The 20,221-nt window shown below is 39.5% G+C and overlaps 1 protein-coding gene across 2 annotated transcripts in view; it reads left to right on the top strand.

The window, feature by feature from the left end:
* The window catches only part of Hmcn1 (hemicentin 1), a 442,580-nt gene that overhangs the window by 173,426 nt on the left and 248,933 nt on the right, over positions 1–20,221 (top strand). For both annotated transcript variants that reach the window (XM_052737150.1, XM_052737149.1), the window contains exons 7-11: positions 7,768–7,888; positions 9,033–9,296; positions 11,264–11,408; positions 15,124–15,245; positions 19,704–19,979. In XM_052737150.1, the coding sequence (XP_052593110.1) occupies positions 7,768–7,888; positions 9,033–9,296; positions 11,264–11,408; positions 15,124–15,245; positions 19,704–19,979 (928 nt within the window). The remainder of the gene's footprint in view (positions 1–7,767; positions 7,889–9,032; positions 9,297–11,263; positions 11,409–15,123; positions 15,246–19,703; positions 19,980–20,221) is intronic.

Raw genomic sequence — 20,221 nt, 5'->3', positions numbered from 1 at the left:
AGAAAGCCCTTGCTCCAGAATCCTTGTGAGGATACCTGCAACAGTGTCTCTCTCTTTCATCACCTCAACTTCCCTAAGTAATAAAATGGTCTTCATGGGACCATCATTCAAATTACAGGGGTGCTGTGAACGAACATGCGTGTGGGGGTGGTGCTCCACAGGAATTCGAGGAGGATTTTCCATGCCAGGCAGATTTTTGATTTTCAAAGAATATGTAAATTAATTTTCTCATTTTAAGACATTACAGTTTGCACCATAGCTCCCTTCAAATGCCAGAACATTCTTTATTCACAGAGCTCTATATTCTACAGGGATACTATAAAGGGTAGACGAGATTTGGGGAGTAGATGATCTTGAGTGAGATCAAGGGCAATGTAAATACAATCTGGCAATTTCTCAATGAACGGATCATAAATGGTCACACCTGTTTTATTAACTCAGTTCCTTACACATAGTAGGTGTGCCGTATATATTGCATGCCTTGATGACAGCAATGAAGTGTTTTTCTACTATGATATTTTGAATAAACATGGCTAAAATTGATGTTAACGTTATTTTGACCAATGTGCCCAAAATGTGACTCATGCTGAGTCTGCTTTTTCCCCCCATAGTAGGAAGAACTATGAGAGTTTAGTCTCTTTATCCCTCAAATGATTTCATTTAAACATGACCTAAGCCAGCAGTGCCCTAAGTTGGCAGTCAAGTATTCTGTTGTTGCTTTCTGAATAGTAACAATAAGGTATCCATTGTTGGCTGGGAGATATATGCAAGTGGTACCATTTCTTAGTAGTTCATTCTGGGGCATTTGAACCCGTTTCCAGGTGATTTGGATTGCCACCAATGGTTTTTCCTCTAGTAAAACTCTCGCCCAGAGGAGTGATCCAACATAACTGCAGTTAGTCTTGTGCTTGGCATGTCTATTTATTCAGTCATCAACTTGCAGTGTTTGCTTTTGGCCGTGTTTCATATGATCTGCTTAGTGTGCACTAAGCGCATTTAATTGACAATTAAAACAGAGGAGTTCTAAGGGTTAGTGTGTAAGCAAAGAGAGTAAGAAAAAGATGATGAGGCGGTAAAATCTCTGTTTAGACAAGTGTCTACGCTCAGTCTCCTATAATTAAGAGAATGCTAAAAAGGCACGGTATCTATTATCACATTGCCTGAAATCCAGTCTAGTTCTCACCAAAGAACCTCCTCTTCTGCTCAACACCACTCCTGGTTTACAGCTAATGGTAGCAACAGTTAAACAAAACATAAGCATTGGAGTGCAACTTACAGATAATAAAATTATTTTTCTGCTAGATGAAATGCCAGAAGAATGTATCAGCATGATACAAAGTAAATAGAGCTATGTCTACCGACATAAATATTACTGCTGACACTGGGTCTCCCTTTTGGACAGCTGGTGAATGACAAACGTTCTCCATGTGTGCTTTCTCAAGAAGAGAAGTGAGATTAGATAGTGTATCCTGCATGCTATCTCCTTTGCCCTATGCTATCTGGAAGATGTCTGCTCTATCAGACAAATTAATAATGACTTCTAAATGTTTCGAATAGCACTTTATCCCAAGTATGCAAAACAGTCTGTTTTATGACCAGAAGATGCTGGAAGACCATGTGATTTGGCCTCAACCACTCTTCTGGTTATCCTGTATCACTTACATTTACACTCCAGTCCAACTGAGTTATTTAATTTTAAGCTGCTCCTGTTATTCCCACCTTTGCTTCATGCTTTTTGTTTTGTTTTTCAAAACAGAGTCTTACTATGTAGGGCTGGCTATCCTGGAACTCACTATGTAGACTGGGCTGACCTCGAACTCATGGAGATCTGACTATTAGGATTCTTCAATCTGTACCACTACTACACCCTGCTTTTTTTCTTTTTCTTCTAGGAGTTCCTCCTTCCTAGAATGTCTTTCCTTTCACTCTGACTTGCAACTATCCTCCAAGATTCAACTCAAATGCCAACACTTTCATCAAGTCTTGTCAAATGTGGCCTAAAATACCATCTTGTCCTTCTGGCTGTCTATACCTCTCTAAGATTAATTTTTTTCCTATATCATAACTATTTCTGTAGAGATTTTTCTCTCTCTAGTTATTGTAATTAGCGTTTTATTACTAGAGCGGCCACAGTGTCTACACAAAAGCTATATAACTATGAATAAAAATTGATATTTACTCTGATGGTATCTAAGAAAGTGGCAGATTTAGTTAGCCTACAGCTCTTGAATTGTGTTGGGAGACTTTAATCTATCCATTCTTTAGATCTACTGGAGGGGCCCTTCCATTTCTTTTGTGTTTTATCATGCAAACAGTTTACTGTGATGTTTTAAGGTACCTATTTTTCTTTTTTTTAATTAATTTTTTCTTTTTTTTTTGCATACCAACCATAGTTTCCCCTCCCTCCTCTCTTGCTGTTTCCTTCCCCCACCTTCCATCTACCCTCCCATCCCATCCACTTCTTCTCCATACAGAAAAGGGCAGACCTCCCATGGGCATCAACAAAACATGGCATATCAAGTAGAGGCAGGACCAAGCCTCTCCCCCTGCATCAAGGCTGGGTGAGGCATCTCATTACGGGGAATAGGTTCCAAAAACCAGTTCAGGTGTCAGGGACAGGTCCTGATCCCATTGCTAGGGGCCCCACAAACAGACCAAGCTACATGACTGTCGTCCACTTGCAGAGGGCCTAGGTAGGTCCCATGCAGGCTCCCTAGCTTGTTGGTCTAGAGTGCATGAGCTCCCATGATCTTGGGTCAGTTGTCTCTGTGGGTTCCCCCATCAAGATCTTGACCCCCCCACCCCTTGCTCGTACAATCCCTCCTCCATCTCTTCAACTGGACTCCTGGAGCTTGGTCCAGTGCTTGGCTGTGGATCTCTGCATCTGCTTCTATCAGTTACTGGATGAAGGTTTCTGATGGTAATTAGGGTAGTCATCAATCTGATTACAGGAGAAGGCCAGTTCAGGCACCCTCTCCACTATTGCTAGGAGTCTTAGCTGGGGTCATCCTTGTGGATTCCTGGGAGTTTCCCTGGCACCAAGTTTCTTACTAACTCCAAAATAGCCCCCCTCTATCAAGATGTCTCTTTTATTACTCCCCCCTCTGTCCTGCCCCTAGCTCACCCAACCTGATATGGGGCACTTTTTTACACAATGAGTCAACTCCTTTGTCTAATCATATGACTGATGCAAATGTTTTAACCTGCCTCTGATGTAGGTATAACATACTGAACAGAAGTAACTGAAAAGGACACAAAATTTTATTAAAAACAGCAGAGAAAGCCGTTTTATGCCCTCAAGTTTCCATTTATATGGAAACTACAAATCCTGGATCCTATTTCTGAGAAGCAATATGAATTTTCCATTCAGACAGCTGTAGCTAATATATAGCTACATAGAATATAAGTCTATTACCACTGAAACTCCCTGGGCCAAGTTTTGTCTCCTTCTACTTCAGGGAAACTCCCTATGACGATATTAAATAATAGATGTAGATAATACAAATGTTTCTATTAGCCTAGGATTATCAGTGTAATCATTTGTAATTTAACGCATCCCTTGGGGTATGTTTCCATAAGTAAATTTGGATAAACTGTCCCTAGATAATCCCCTAAGTACAGAAGAGAATATTCCATATCACATGACTATATTGAGATTCTAGGACTGGAAGAAATACTTTGGTTTAGATAGTTGTATTAATTTTCAGTACATACTAATGCATTTTCTACAGGGTAATATGGTTGCCTAAATAATACGTGCACAATGACAACAGCAGTTCACAAGGCCCTTGATCCCTTGATCCCTTGATCCCTTGATGAAGAGCTGTAGGCAACTAATGGCTGCTGAGGGAGAAGGACTCAGTCTTCTCCAGGGGCCAGTTCCCTAAAATGTAAAAACACATTTAGAGATGAACTCAGCAGGTTGTATCGATGCCTAAACACACACACACACACACACACACACACACACACACACACACACACACACACACACACACACGCCACTAATAATTAAAGAAGATGTCGTGAATTTGAGACGTAGGGGGGCATTGGAAGAGTTAGAGGGGGAAGGGAGGAGTCTAAAAGATACCCATGCATGAAATTATCCAAAACATTTTTCAAAAATGTAAAAAGTACTTTGTTCCATAGCGTTGTAATATTTGGAAATTGTACTGAAGTTCTGTGTGTCTTAACTACTTATGATTTCATCATCAATCGAATACTTGTACCTTAATTTTTGCTGATACCAAAGAAGCCACTATGCAAACTTTGTAAATGACTTCTATGTGTTTATCTGTATAACTGCATAAAATTTAAAAACAAGGAAATATTAGTGTATCCAAATAAAAAGTATTGTCATTAATTTATTAAATTTTGATTTTTTTAAAAATGAAAAGTAGTATGTTTTGTAAATCATAGTATAGTCAACTGGCATAAGTGTGGTTAAGAGTCATTAGTAAAGCACTCTCAAGTCTGCAAAGAACCACCCAAGAGAATCTTCCAATTATCCACACCTGGCGGCCTATGAATGTCTGTAGACAATTGTCTGCAGCATTAATTTAGTGTTTGGGCAATGGAACACTTTATCATAGCCCTTTCCTAGAAAACTATCCAGTTATTTTGACCTTCCAATATCAAAATGTTATCTACATGGAATGTTTTTATTTAAAAAGAGATCTGTTCACTTGAGCAGAGACAAACATGTGTGTATACAAGTGTGTGTGTGTGTGTGTGTGTGTGTGTGTGTGTGTGTGTGTGTGTGTGTATGTTTAAACTGACTTTCTTCTATGCTTAGCCTCCATTTCTTTCCTTTCTGGCATATTCATCCAACGAGGCAATGCCCAGTAGAATGGCATGCAGAGTGAGCTGGTATTGCTGCTGTGTGTTTATGGCTGATACAATGCCTGTATCACAGCAGTGCTCAATGAAAAATTGGTGAACATAATCATCTTCTTTAATTTGGAAGGAATGGGGTCTCGTTTAAGAGCAAATATTTGAAAAGAGGTGGATATCTATGTTAGTTCAAGATCCATTATTCATTATCTTTGTGATCTCAGAGTCTTCCTTAACTTTGTAAAGTCTGAAGAACATAATAGTTACTTAATAGTCTCATGACTGAATGAGAAATTGGAAAACAGTGTTTAAAGGGCTGTTGCCACATGGGTAGATTAATTAGTTAAATAACTATCTCTTGAATATATATGCCATATATTGTATCTTCATTTGAATTCATATATATATATAATTATTTTGTAGGTTTTGTTTTGACTTTAGCTTTGAGTAAATTTGTTGTCTTATGAAACATTACAACTCTTTAAGAGCAGGAAATGAAATCCACTCTATCAATTAAATTTTAATCCAATTAGTTTTACTAGGAATTCTCACTGGCTTAATATAAGGAGGTTCTGTTCTCATTAATATTCATGCAGTTTGACAGATGACGCTGTTTTAGGCAGTCACTTAGAAACTCTGGCTGATGGATGCTCCACTTGAATTTTTACCTGTAAAATTTTTTATTCACTTTGGCAGAAGAAAAGACAACAGAACGTGCATTGATTGAGTAAAAGGAAGGGATCTGTTTCAACTCAGAATGACACACTCTATTTATAATCCGTGGACCAGAACTGGCCCTATGGCCTTATAGCAGGCTGCAGCTGGCTCTTGGTGATTCATGGAAAATCAAGCATACACTTACCTTGCTCATTATTTTAAGTGACATCAAGCTGGGACCTATAAATTAGCATGTTCGATGTATTAACCTATGTTTTTTTTTTAAAGTCCAAAAATATAGAGCATCTTTCTTTCACAGAAATGTTTATCAGCACTCCCTGACTTGTTTAACAGAAAGAAACATTAGAACCCTACAACAGCTACAGCAAACTTCGAGAATAATATCATCTTCTATGCCTTAGAGTCCAAGGCTACCTAGAAATTGTTACCCTAACCTCCTATCTGTGGTCTTTGGTACTTTGGAAGGAGCACTGAACTTGGAATAAATACCATTCGTGTCTATTGAGTAGCATTCTGTATGTAATGGGTGTGCCATGTTAGTACTCTGAAGGGGCTTTAAATGTAGGCAGGGATGTGGTGGTACTAACAATTCATGCTATACAGGGATTGAACAAACCATCACCCTTAAATTAGTTAGATCCATCTGCAGTGCGCCTAGGTGGCTAGGAAGAACTGAGCTAGCATAAGTCCTAGGAGGAACTCCCCGCCACCCCTGGAACTCTCCATGGTGCTTGCTCTAGTGCCCTTCGGGCTCTTCCGTCATTCCTGGCAATCTCACTTGAATTCAGAATTCTAGACTCTGCTCCACCCTGCTCCTTCACTTTGCCATATTTTCTTTTCAAAGAAAGGCTATGTAATCGCAATTACAGGATACTGGTGTGGTTTTAATGTCAAGTCGTCATCTTTACCAAACACTGACCTTGCCTCACCTGTCCTGAGCTCCAGCCAAATAGTCTGGTATAGGTGTAGGTGCTGATGTAAGAGATCCTCAGAGTCTCCTTTAAGAGAAACTGAGCAGGAAGCAAATGCTGATTCCTAGTGGACAATGTCATGCTGTGGCGAGACGCTCGCACTTGGCCATTGAATCACAGTTCTGTCTCCACAGTTAGCAAACCTTATGTGTTTGGGCAAACTGTTTACCAACTTAGTGCCACAAAGTTACCATCTTTCTACCGAGGATGATTATGTTTCTTTGAGAAGATCACAATAAAATTGAGTAAACCACTGAGTTTAAATACACCGAGTCCACAGGAAAGATCCACTAAAGCGGTACTAGTATTTCACCCTGGGAACTAAATCCAAATAATGTATTATTTATGCACATGCTCATCACTTTAGTGCTTAAGTTTATTCAATATTTAGTCCCGCATCATCCCTTTGTCTGAACAAGCTAACTCATCTTTCTTTTGTATCTTTCTATCACTGTGTTTGTTGTGTTATATTAAGCATTCCCACATCTCCATCTCTCTCCCCCAGTGGTCAATGTGTGAGCGTCAGGCTTTTCTCATATTTGTATTTCAGCACTAGGCACCTTTGCTAGAATGCTGGTAGGCTGAGGGTGCCAGAGGGTTCAAATCTGGGAAACTGTCAGCTCTCGTGCTTACTCTGACAGTGATGTCACAGAGGCAGAGAAAATGAGACAGTATATATATTCCTAAATATATAAATGCAATCTGCTCTGTTCTATAATGTTACTTGTATGTATATGATTAGGAAAAAGAGGCCAGAGGCCACAACTTTGAGAGAGAGCAGGTGGAGGGTTGATGGGAGAGACTGGAGAGAGGGAAGGACAGGGGAAGATTATGTAATTATATTTTAATTGAAAATTAATAAAAAAAAGGACAAGGAAACATTTTCCAGAATTGAACTTGAGTGTATTTTGTTGGAGGGAATTTTAGTTTTTTTATTTCATCAATGTCTGTTGAACATCTACCATTTGACAGCAGAAAACAGAGGAAAAATCCAGAAATTCATGGAGCTTTTAGATTTTCTTTAAGTTTCACTTATCAGCAACTGAATATTTACCTTTGACTACTGGGTATGCCGGAATTCCTGAATTATACTTTAGAGCAGGCTACCTGAGGCACGCATTGCAAAATCTGCATTTTAGAACGGAGAATCACAACTACGTTCAGCCGGAGTACCTCAGTCAGAGCCATGACTCTGGCACATCAGTTGTAAACACTCTGTGGTTTGCCGCACCAATGGCGTTCGCTGTTACCAGCTGCTGACTAGGCTTGTCGTTCTGCGTTGTAGACCTCCAGCAGTGGAAGACATTCCATTCGCATCACTGGTCTCAGCACTATTGATTTCCGAGCTGGCTTTTCCCGAAAACCCACGCTGGACTTCAAAAAAACACTCAGCAGACCCGTGCAAGGTTAGTGTGCTCATGGCTCTTAGACTAGTGTTAGTGAGACCTGTGCCTCACCTGAGGTATGACTGTGTAAGCCCATCGCAATCAATTGCAATTGACTAGGACATCATCTTTCTTTAACATGACTGTGATTATTGCTTTGGCCCACTTCGTGCTTTGCAAAGCACAATCCAAGACCTGAATGGCTAAGGACAACTGAATCTCAAAGGGGTTTTTAAAAATTAAGACTCCCAGGCCCTGCTTCAATCTTCTGAATCAGAACTGCAGAAGCTGGGGCCTAGGAACATGAGTTTTAGGTGAGCAACCCAGTTGACTCTTTGACATAACCACATTAAGAAAAGTTCTTTGTGAATTTTTAATATTAATAATTTATAAACTGCTTGGTCAAGATGAAGTGCATATATATTGCTGAAAATTAAAGATACTGTGTATTGCTTTATGTTCAAAGATGAAATCATTAGTGATTTTTAAAGCTTGTTCTTGTACCTATTTTATTCACCCATTAAGGTTTATTGTCTTACAGCTAAAGGCAAAGCTCAGCCAGACTGTGCTTTTCTGATGGTTGAATCCTTTTCTTTCTTTCTTTCTTTCTTTCTTTCTTTCTTTCTTTCTTTCTTTCTTTCTTTCTTTCTTTCTTTCTTTCTTTTTTTTTTTTTTTTTTTTTTTTTTTTTGGTTTTTCGAGACAGGGTTTCTCTGTGTAGCTTTGCGCCTTTCCTGGAACTCACTTGGTAGCCCAGGCTGGCCTCGAACTCACAGAAATCGCCTGACTCTGCCTCCCGAGTGCTGGGATTAAAGGCGTACACCACCACCGCCCGGCGGTTGAATCCTTTTCTGATGGTTGCTAACTTATCTTTATTGCGGCAGTTTTAAGTAAGGATGAAAAAGTGAATCTTTAAAAGTAGTCACATAATCAACTATCACATAATAGTTGTAATTCTAATTTTCTCTGTCTAAGAACGGCTAAAATACTGTGAGATAATCACATAGAATGTCCCAAGAGTCTATCTTTATGTAGACCATCAGTTTCAGGGCAGTGGATAGTACTCATCCTGACAGTGCGTATATGTTGCTATGGTGCTGGCGCTTATTTCACAGATGACCCCCAATCATGTGCCACTTGAAAATGACAATGACTCTTTCTTACAGGGATACCTACCTATGTGCTACTGAACACTTCTGGAATCTCCAGTCCAGCTAGAGTGGATCGCCTCGAACTTCTGAGTATCTCAGGGGGGTCTCTTAAGACGATTCCTGTTAAACACTACCCAGATCGAAAACCTTATGGCATCTGGAATATTTCCGACTTTGTTCCACCAGATGAAGCTTTCTTTCTCAAAGTGACAGGCTATGACAAAGATGACTATCTCTTCCAGAGAGTGTCGAGTGTTTCGTTTTCCAGCATTGTCCCAGGTAAGACAATGTTTCACTCAACACTGGAATGTTGATAACTTAAGGGGACTATGCCACAAGTAAAAAATGGACTATAAGCTAAAAGTTAATATCCTCATGTTACTACTCTGTCAACAGATTGATGAGCATTACATGCAGATCACTTGGTTTTTCTTTACTTTTATTTTTTATTCTGGTGTATTTTATATATATGTATTAAAATTTAAAAATATGTAAATATGTCACTGCTCCCTTTCTGTTATTCTGTCCAACCTCTCCCATGTTCACTCTCACTTTTTCTCAAATAGACAGCCTCTTTTTCTTTGATTATTATTGTTGCATACAGAGATGAATAAGTATATAGATCCAACTTCTGAGTCGATTTATTGTGGCTTTGGTTTGTGTATATGGTTTCAGGGCTGACTACTTTGTATGGTATTGGGGACTCATCCCTGGGAGAGGCTAATTCTCCTTCTCTCAGAAGTCCCTAGTTGCCTTTAGTTCTTTGTCTAGGGATAGGATCTAATGAGATCCCCCCTTCTGCATTAGACAACTATTGTACTGTCATTATTCAGGTCTTGTTTAGGCAGCCATATTGTTGAGGTAGCATGAGTGTAGGCTCCCTGACGTTTCTAGGAGATACATTCTTACAGAAGACTCCATGGTGCTCTGGCTCTTACAGTCTTCCTATCTCCTCTTCCATGGTGTCCCCTGAGCCTAGGTGCAGGCACTGTGCTTCTGATGTATCTTTTAGGGCTGGGCTCCCGTGCTCCATTCATCTTTACAACTAGTTGTGACTTTCTGTAATGGTCTCAGTTTGCTGTAAAAAGGACCTTCTTTCTTTGTTATTGTTTTATGTAAACTGTTATCTTTTTCTTTTTGAGATTATATTTTAATTATAATATTTCTCCCTTCCCTGTTCTCCCTCCAAACCCTCATATGCCCACCTCCTCTCTTTCCTATTCATGGTCTCTTTTTTCCCACTAATTGTTATTGTATGCATATTTAACTTTTAAATAATACTTCTGGAGTTTTACGATAAGTCTTACTGATTACAGATTTGAAAATTTGGTAACTTTAATCAATGGGGAATTGTAGTTCCCTTTTTATCCTCCTCTATTCTTTTGTTATCTAAGTTGGTTAAACATTTATATTCAATGGCCAAGTACCGTCTATTCTGTGAATAGTGGACTATGAACAAATGGTGATGATTCTATGTTGAATTAGTTGGTTAGTTACTAAACTAGTTCCTGATGTGCCTCCTGTTGTATAAAGATGTGGTTACAAGATAGTAATTACTTGGGGGCATCAGGTCCCTGTTTATCTCTACCTGAGAGATTTTGAAATGATCCATTCTAACTGTATATAGTAACTTCATGACTGCCCTACAAAAGGTTGTTTATAAAGCTGGGCAGGAGCTAGCAGCGTATCTGTTACATATGAGATTGGGATTTGGAAATTCAAGAGCTATTGTTCAGTGATTGTACAATTGTGAACACAGAACCAACCTCAAGATTTCCTCACATTAACACTCAAGTGAATTGGCTTCGCCCCAATATTGAATGTATGAAATTTGTTGGATTCTTTAAAAAAATATTTCTCATTATTCCTTTTAGGAAAAAATTACCCTGTGTTCTAAGATAAGTGGATTCTTCTCATATTTTTACATATTTGGAATACGAATTTATTCTACAGTTGATGATGTAATGTAGCTCATTTGATATTTTCTCCTAGCTTGGTAGTGGAGAAAACTGTGCATTTTAAAATCAATGGAGTCTTTAATTTGATGAATATCATAGTAAGGGCCTGTGGTGATATCCAGAAATGAATCTGCTTTGAATAGAGATAGTTAACTAAATTTAGTAATTTATATTCATTGTAATTCTGTTGATTTATCAGAATCACTCAAGTGTAATGCTTGTGGGTGGATTCACAGAAAATGTTTACTATCACTGTGACTATCTTACCTGTATTCTTTTTTTCCCTAGATGCTCCCAAAGTTACAATGCCCACGAGGACCCCAGGATACTACCTGCAGCCAGGCCAAATCCTCTGTTCGGTTGAGAGTCTTTTGCCCTTCACTTTGAGCTTCATGAGAAATGGAATTGCACTGGGAGTGGACCAGTACTTCAAGTGTGTGAACGTTCCTTTTAGCAATAGTTTATAGCCATAAACATGAAAATTCAATTCTCTACTCTTTCCCTGACAATCACTTACTGCCTTTACCATGTTGGAATACAGCACTAACAGAATGGACAGAAGTCTGGGCATTGGTGGAGCTCAGGTTGTAGTGGAAGGAGATAGAAAACAAATAATAAATGTACCGCAATGATGCAATAAATTCTAGAATACATTCAGTGTAGTCTAGGCTTCATAGAGTCTGAGTTTCATATAATTTGAGGGTCCCAAGTTAAGTCAAGCAATACAGAATTATGAACTCAATGTTAGGTAGCTGACTTAAGAAAGAACTTTGCAAAGGAGAGCCCTAGAAACTCAAGCTTCATTGAATTTGGGCTAAAAATGTCTATGACTTCTATTTAAAGTGTAATATAATCAGCAAATCTGATGAGTGTTATGACAAAACACCAATTAATTATTTAATTAGAAATATTAACGCTCGGTAGGTTATTAACATGTAGCTTTTCAATTTCAAGTAGCAAATTCAAAACTGGATGAGAAGTCAGGAGTGGTGGCACACATCTTTAATCCCAATACTTGGGAGGCAGAGGCAGGCAGATCTCTGAGTTTGAGGGCCAGTCTGATCTACAGAGTGAGTTCCAAGCCAGCCAAAGCTACGTAGAGAAACCCTGTCCTGAAAAGCTAACCAACCAACCAAATAAACAAACAAAACAACAACAACAAAACGGGATGAGAGCCATTTGAACCCCTAAGGATGGTGAGAGAGGTCATATCCTGGGAGAGAGATCATATATCCTGGGAAAATTTCACACACTAGTAAATGGAAATGCACGAAGGCCACGTGACTGGGCGGGAAAGGGGAGGCAAAAATGAGGCTAGCGTGTGCGTGGATCTCAGCCAGCTAGGAAGAGAAGGGTAGAAGACAATGCCTAGGAGTTCATTGTGTGCTGAGAGTAGAGTGGCATGGCTCACCAGGAGCAAGTGTACCTACAGCATGGAGAAATCAACAGGAGTTGGCTCGAAGGTACCAATTCTGCCTTCTAAAGTTGAGTGACCTTTTTTTTATTGATAAATGTAAGTAATCTCATTGAAAGCGATTACGTAGATCTTGAAAAAAATGCTAGAAAAATTATTTCTGGAAAATGTACCACCTTTTGAATTGCTGCAAAACCTGACAAGATTTGGGAGTAAAAACGTCTAAGAATGACTTTAGCAATCTTTTACGCTGCCGATGCAACATTAACATAGTTCTGTAAGATGTTAACTACCTGACAGTCTTCATTTATATAATCTCTTTATGGAGATTCATTTTAGGTAATGCTTGTGGCTGGAAAATTAATCATATCCAAAAAGTTTTCCCTTCCCTACCAGCTGCCCGCTCCATACAGAGAACATCTTGATGATTTACTTAGTCGCCTGCTTTATAACCAGCCACATAACAGAGCAGGATATCAGATGATGGGGCCACATAACTAGCCGATGAAATAAAGTAACTCTGCTTCCTGTTTAAATAGTGACAGCTTTCAAAGACACTTGAGATTCTTTATAAACATTAACTCATTGATTCCGCACAAGTCCTGGGAGGTAAGCCACAAAAATTCATTTTCTCGTGTTTCCAGTGCTGTGGCCCTGAGATGCGGCAGGCCTTGCTGACATGTATTAAGTCGTGAGTGATGATAGACCGATACTCTAATCCCAGTTCACTTGCATGCCTTTGCCATAGATTCCCAGTAATATGAAACACGGGACTTAATCTTCTCTGGTGTCAGCCACTTGGGCCGTCAGGGAATGTCAGAGAAAAGTCAGTTTGCATTTGCAGTGTGCACGTCTCTTGGACAGGCTCTTTGCCCTGCTCTAAGGTCCACATCTCGAGACCTCTTTCTTTATTTTAGCCTTAGAATGCTTATGTCAAGGGAGAAGGCTACATTAAAAAGAATTACTAAGTCAGACATACAGGCACGTGCCTTTAATCTCAGCACTTGAGAGGCTGAGGCAGGAGGACTACAAGTTTGAGCCTGGGTTGGGATACATAGTTAGAACTTGTCTCAAAACTTTTGTTTTTCCTTCTTGTAGCAGTTCGTAGATAAGAGGGCTATGAGTCAATGATAGCTGTAAAGAGTATTTTCTTGTTGTTGTTTTTTGTTTTTTTGAGACAGGGTTTCTCTGTGTAGCTTTGCACCTTTCCTGAAACTCACTCTGTAGCCCAGGCTGGCCTCGAACTCACAGAGATCCGCCTGCCTCTGCCTCCCGAGTGCTGGGATTAAAGGCGTGTACCACCACCACCCGGCAAGAGTATTCTTAAATCAATTTGCAAACTGATTGTGTGACCTTAGACAAAATAATTGCCATTTCACTTTTCTTTTAAAATGGACTGGAGACTAGATGAATTTTTATTTTCTGTTCCAAAATTTCCATGAGCCTAAGATTTGATGAATCCTAATGTGTGCTCAGCTCTGAGGGAGGCATTGCACAGAATAGCTAAGACGGAAGCATTCCAAACTATTGCCTTCCTGTGGCTGACAGTACCTCCTAGAGAAGGGCGTTGGCAAATTTGTGCTTAGTGTCCTGCTGTAAAGTGTTTGAGAGAGAGCCTGAGGGTCCAGGACAGTGCACAGTTAAGTGAGACTGTTTGCTTCTGATATGAACAGAAAGCGCCACTGGTAACACAGTTCACACAGTTCAGGAAATGTGAGCTGAAATATCCCAAGCTATGATAGTACACAGAACAATGGCTGCTTAGGTACTCACGTTCTTGATGATAAGAACCTGTGCTTAACCTACTGTTCCAACCCCTATACCAGGACTGACCGTGAAATCAGAGTTCAGTAAGCTATTCATGGTTACTTTGTTGAGTTGTGTCTGGATGGGGAGAGATGTGGAGCCTAAACCACAATGAGAAATCAGTCAGAGGTGTCTTGACTCTGCAGAGGTCTTTACAGTTTACATGAATCTTCATTCTTTTCCCACAAAAGATTATGAATAGCAATAGATGATCAAATAGAGAAATGTAAAATATTTATATTTAAACTATATTTTTAAAGGATAAGGCCTACTCTATACACTTTGGACTTTTTAACGCAATAATTAAATATCTGCTTTTTAGACTGTCCCAGAAAACGAGAAGTAATTTTAGCAGTGAATAAATCAATATTTGTTAAATGGATGGATGCATGAGTTTGTTTATAGAACTAATCTATTTTTTTAACATTTAATAACATTCGTTATTTTATGTGTAGGCTGAACCAGATATAATATATACCTCTAGGTGTAACTTACTTAAGAAAGTTAAGGAAAACATATTTTCTTTGAGTGAAAAGCTGCTGTCTTAACCTCATATTTGTAAATTACCTTGTATCATTGTTTTGATCAGGATTTTCAACTCCAAACTGTAAAGTACAGGAGAAATTTCATCAGTGTTTGTCAACTCAAGTATGTCTTCATACAGCCAGAAAAAAAATTTCCTAAAGATAAATTTTCATTCCTACAGCTTATTGACTCTCATATGTTTTTGCTCAGAATAGAGAGAAGCATAATTCTGTTTAAAATATAAAAGGTGTGTGATTTTTAAGTTACAAATCTGCAGTTTTCACAACCAACTTTGTTTACATTGTTCGTTGGCACAAGTCCTTCAAAAACAAATCATTGATCATTGCTTTCAGTTTTCTCTTGTTTGGCAGACACTAAAAGCTTTCTCTTTTCCTGTCCTCAGAGAATCTGCTAGTGTGAACTGGGATTTCCAAAAGGTCACGTTGTCTGATGAAGGCCCCTATGAGTGTATTGCTGTGAGCAGCGCAGGGACTGGACGGGCACAGACGTTTTTTGATGTATCAGGTAACTGTCACCTGTCTGTGAGTGCACCTATGGAAATGAGATGTTGATAGACTCCTTCCTAAGCTTATACAATTCTCTTTATGATCATTTGTGATTATCTACCCACTTCACTGCATTGTGAACACAGATGCCAGCTTCCCCACATTCTGCCTCTCGGTCTTCTCCTTGATATCTTAGTTCCCTAACTCTAAAAGGTTAATAATAGAGGAATGTCTATCCTACAATGGACTAAGCAATATCCGTGGTACATTCAAGGTGCTTAGAAGGTAACTTGGAATGTAGAAGCACTTAATAAATAGTTATTATTATTTTTTACCACTTAAGATTTTATTTTTATTTTTTCATAGAAAGTGTGTGTGGGGTGGTGGTATATGAATGTGTAAATGCCCGCAGAGAAAGCCAGGTGCATCAGATCCCTTGGAGCTGGAGTTACAGGCAGTGGTGAGCTGCCCAACCTGGGTGCTGGGAACCTAATTCTGGTCTGCTTCAGAGCAGTGCCTGCTCTTAACCACTTAACGAGCCTTCTGGGCCTACTGATGTTATTGACGTTGCTATAGCTAACACCATAGTTTGCTTGGGTTCATGGTTCCAGAGGTTCCTGGTGGGGAGGCATGTCCCCAAGCGGCACGCGTGCCGGCAGAGCAGGTGAAAGCTTGCCCACCTGTAAGCACGCAGCAGACAGCAAACCTGAAATGACAGGAGTCTTTTATCTCTCAAATCCCACTTCAGTGATAGACTCATTGTATCCAGAGAGCCCACACCTCTTAAACCTCCGAAACAGGACCACCAGGTACGCACCGAGTTTTCTGACATGTGAGCCTATGGGAGACATTCTCATTCAAACCACTTCGACAACCACATGGCATTGCCCTTCAAGAAAATACGACTTAAAGAGTTGGTCTCTTCTGAGGGTAACAAGCGGAGTACAGCTTTCCTTTCTCTCGTGTTTACACGTGTCATCAGTCACAGTGTTTTCACAAATAGATTCTGACCTCCATATTGAAAGACCGTGATGAAACTGAAAGTGGTCTAGGAACACAGAGCTTTATTGGATAGAGTGTAGTGTAAAGAAGGACAAACGTGATACCACTTCTTTTTCATTCAGATAGCAAATGCGTATGAATAGGTAGGTGGTAGGCACAGTACGTAATATTTTATAGGGTAAAATACATTCGTTAAAAAAAAACATTGTCCTTTAATTTTTCCAGAATAATTAGGGGGAGGAGACTGGGATATATAATCAATGGTCAGGATCAAACCAGTTATAATTTTAGTATACTTTAAAGTATATATATATATATTGGGGATTCAACCCAAGGTCTCACGTAGGCAAGCACTAAGGAATCGCTCTGCCCCTGAGCTAAATCCACAGCCCAGAAATTTCGTTTTAACTGAATTATTCTATGCCTGCCTTGCCTTGTTCTGTACTTAATTGTATTCTAGTCTGACCCTAGTCTAGTGTCATGGCTGCTGAAGCTGCAACAGAGCTTGTTTCTGCTTTCAGTATGTACTTTCCTGAGATAATTTAAGACAGAAGAAATGTTTTAATTAGGCGATGGTTTAGAATCCTAGGGTTTGTTGTGTCCAAGCTTAACTTGGAAAGAGAGGCATGTAAATCAGGCAGGCGTGTTCCTTCAGTGAGACCATTTGTATTCTCTTATTATTAGGAAAAGAAAGATTGTCTTCTGAAATAGCTTAGCGAGTTGACATACATCACAAACTATTTGTTTTTTCATCTCCAGAAATTATGAAAAGCCCTGGAATTGTGTCAACATTCCTCAGCTTCTGGGAAAGCAAACACTTGAGCACTTGAGTATTCTTCCCAGCAGTGTTAATTAAGAGAAGGACAGGAGGGAAAGAGACTCGAGCGGGTTGATTTGAGCATCTTGCTAAGTCACTGGGAGATGCCAGTAGGAACGTGTGAGCTGACTGTTACGAAGCTGGCTCAGTGGTGCCAGGAACTTCCTGTTGCCTCTGTTGTACCCGTCCTACTAGTCGTCCTCTGTGCCAGCTGGTCAGTGGCATAACTAGGGAGCTGGACTCTTCCCAAGCCAACTTCCAGGAATTCTTTCCATGTAGTCACTTGTGAAAGAAGTCAGAAAGCATCCGTGGTCATGGCAATGACTTTAAGAGTAGGAGTAGCAGACAGGGGCTCCTTGGGGATTGAAAGAGTGGACATTTCTTTCAAGGATAGCTATTGCTTAACGTACTGGCCATTAGCCTTCACCTACTTCTCAGCTTCCCTTTGCCTAGGTTAAAGTCCCTGTTCAGCCACCATACGGTCATTATTTATCCAGATCTTAGAATCAGGTGCTGATTAACTACATAGCCCGGTCTCATGTTTTTATAAAGAAATATTAGGAAATGAGCATTATGGATAGTGATATTCTTGGGTCACCATACTTATTATTATATAAAGTCAAAGACCATCCAATAGACAGCTGAAGAAAAGTTAAACTTATACCAGCATGTTTCCTCATTTGTTTTTAGCATTTTGTTGTATTGACATTTTTGAGATTTGGGGGTTCTTTTCTAATGTTGGTTATTGATTGTTTGAAAGAGAAGATGGGTATTTAAATTTGCATCTTAAATACAAAGTGGGCATTATAAAGCATTTATCAATTATAAATGGATATAACAATGACTAAAACTACACAAGTTTGCACAACTCATTACTTCTAATGATACTTGGAGATTAAGTTTAATATTATTACAGGTATATTAATTTTCTATATTGAATTTTTATTAATAAAAAACCATACACACTAAAATTCTGGCATTAAGTGAAATTCTAAATAGAGATTCTGTCAAGGTGTGCCAGTGAAAGGAAATGTTTTAAAAATTAGAATCATTTATTTATCTTATTTATGTGTAGGCTTTGTTGGCATGTTACTGTGTGAACTACATGCATGGCAAGGGCCTGTGGAGATCAGAAGAGGGCACTGGATTCCTTGGAACTGTGGTTACAAATGGTTGTGAACCACCATGTGGGTGTCAGGAACTCAACCCAAGTCCTCTGTAATAACAACAAGTGCTCTTCACACTGAGCCATCTCTTTGTTCCCAGTAAGAGTAAATCTCCATTTGACCTTCGCCAAAAGGCTGAGAAGCAATGAGAGTCGATCTTAATCTCAGATTATAGGATATTCTTTTAGAACAAGGGAAGGCTTGGAAACAATATTATAACAGAAACCCAGAGTGAGCAATCGACCCATTCATGGTCAGGTAGACACATGGGAGAGATACATGCAGAAGGGTATATCCATGGTCTCCTGGTCTGGTCTAAGTTCCTTGCTTTACACCCCCAGCCTATGCATGCTCTGCTTCCTGCCTCTGTGACCGGACTTCCTTCTCTGGTCACTACACCCTACCTTTAATCATGGTATTACTTAATTATGTGTGTTCCTTATGCTCTAGGTGCAGATAATTTCTGGTAACATATAACCTTGGCCTCTTCCATAAGCTGGCACAAAAATCTCTCTCATCAGTCTTCTGTCTCCAAATGTACAAATATGTTAATATGTGCAATCTTAACTATCTTTATGTATTTGTGCACTAGTAGTATGATATCTCATTATTTCAAATTTCATTGGCTCACACATATTATTTTTCAAATGTCATTTCACTTATTGTAACTTTTATGGAGGAGGAAATAGAGTGAGGTGTAGCATGCTGCAAGCATGTTATTGGAATTCACTGGGGAAAAGTACCTGTAAGCAAGTGAGGATAGAAGACGGACATGAGCTGTGTTCAGAACTTGTGTATGATTTCAGAGTTGACTACTTGATATAGGATAACCAATTATTGAATAACTCATCACTGGGGGCAGGTAAATTCTTAATCTCTCATTCATTAGTTGCCTGCAGTTCTTCTTCCGGGGATGGGACCCACATGAACATATCGATTGATATTGGCATTGTTTGGGTCTTGTTTAGGCAGCCATATTGTTGAGGTACCATGCGTGTAGTTTCCCTGTCATTTCTGGAAGACACAATACTATGGCAGACTTCCTGGTACTCTTAAAAAATCTGCCCCATCAATTCACTCAACTTTCTAAGATGAGCTTGCTCCTCGTCTTTATTAGGAGAGTGTTTGTCTTACTCTACTGTTGTACTTTTTCTTCCTACTAAGGATGCAGCCCCTCTGAAAGGTGATGGTGTTGCATCTTGCTATGTCTATCATTTTTTAGTCTATGTCTATGTTTTATGCTATGTCTATCTGTTTTTAAATGTAAACAACCAGTAAATGCTACTTTCATCAAAACAAATGAAAAAAGCCTGCTTTATTCCATAATCCCAAATCCTTCCAGCCATATCCTTTTGCTATGCCAATTCAACTCTCACAATTATAATTTAGAGATATAAATTTTGTATGTACAGGTACATTGCCTTCTAAAATACCTTGTAACTAGGTGATAATTTGGGGGTCTCATTGATTTGAGTGTTCTGATTTCACACAGAGCCTCCTCCAATCATCCAAGTGCCTAATAACGTTACAGTCACTCCTGGAGAAAGAGCAGTTTTGGTGTGTCTTGTCATCAGTGCTGTGGATTACAATCTGACATGGCAGAGGAGTGGCAGAGACGTCCGTCTAGCAGACTCAGCAAGAATCAGGACCTTGGCCAACCTCTCGCTGGAGCTGAGGAGCGTGAAAATTGGTGATGCTGGGGAGTACCGTTGTGTGGTTTCCAGTGAAGGTGGATCAGCAGGAGCTTCAGTTTTCCTCACAGTGCAAGGTACTGTCCTTCTAGCAACTTATACTCAGTGGTGTCCTTCCTCTTCCTTCTTCAGCTCCTCTCCTTGTAAGAGTGCTGTGTAAGGGTTACAGTGTCTACCCAAACAGTTACCTTTGAATCAAAGAATGCTTGGGATGTTCAGTTGTTTCAAAGTGACTAAACTAGAAACTAAAATAGCTCTAAAAATTAGGTAGATTTACTGAAATCATAACTGGGCCTGCTGGTTGCAGATGTCCATTTTA

This window comes from Peromyscus californicus, unplaced genomic scaffold, assembly GCF_007827085.1.
Source record: "Peromyscus californicus insignis strain IS unplaced genomic scaffold, ASM782708v3 Scaffold_14__1_contigs__length_90479793_seg_2, whole genome shotgun sequence".
Lineage (NCBI taxonomy): Eukaryota > Metazoa > Chordata > Mammalia > Rodentia > Cricetidae > Peromyscus > Peromyscus californicus.
Note: the sequence above shows the minus strand (reverse complement) of the source record. Positions and strands in the feature narration are given on the sequence as shown.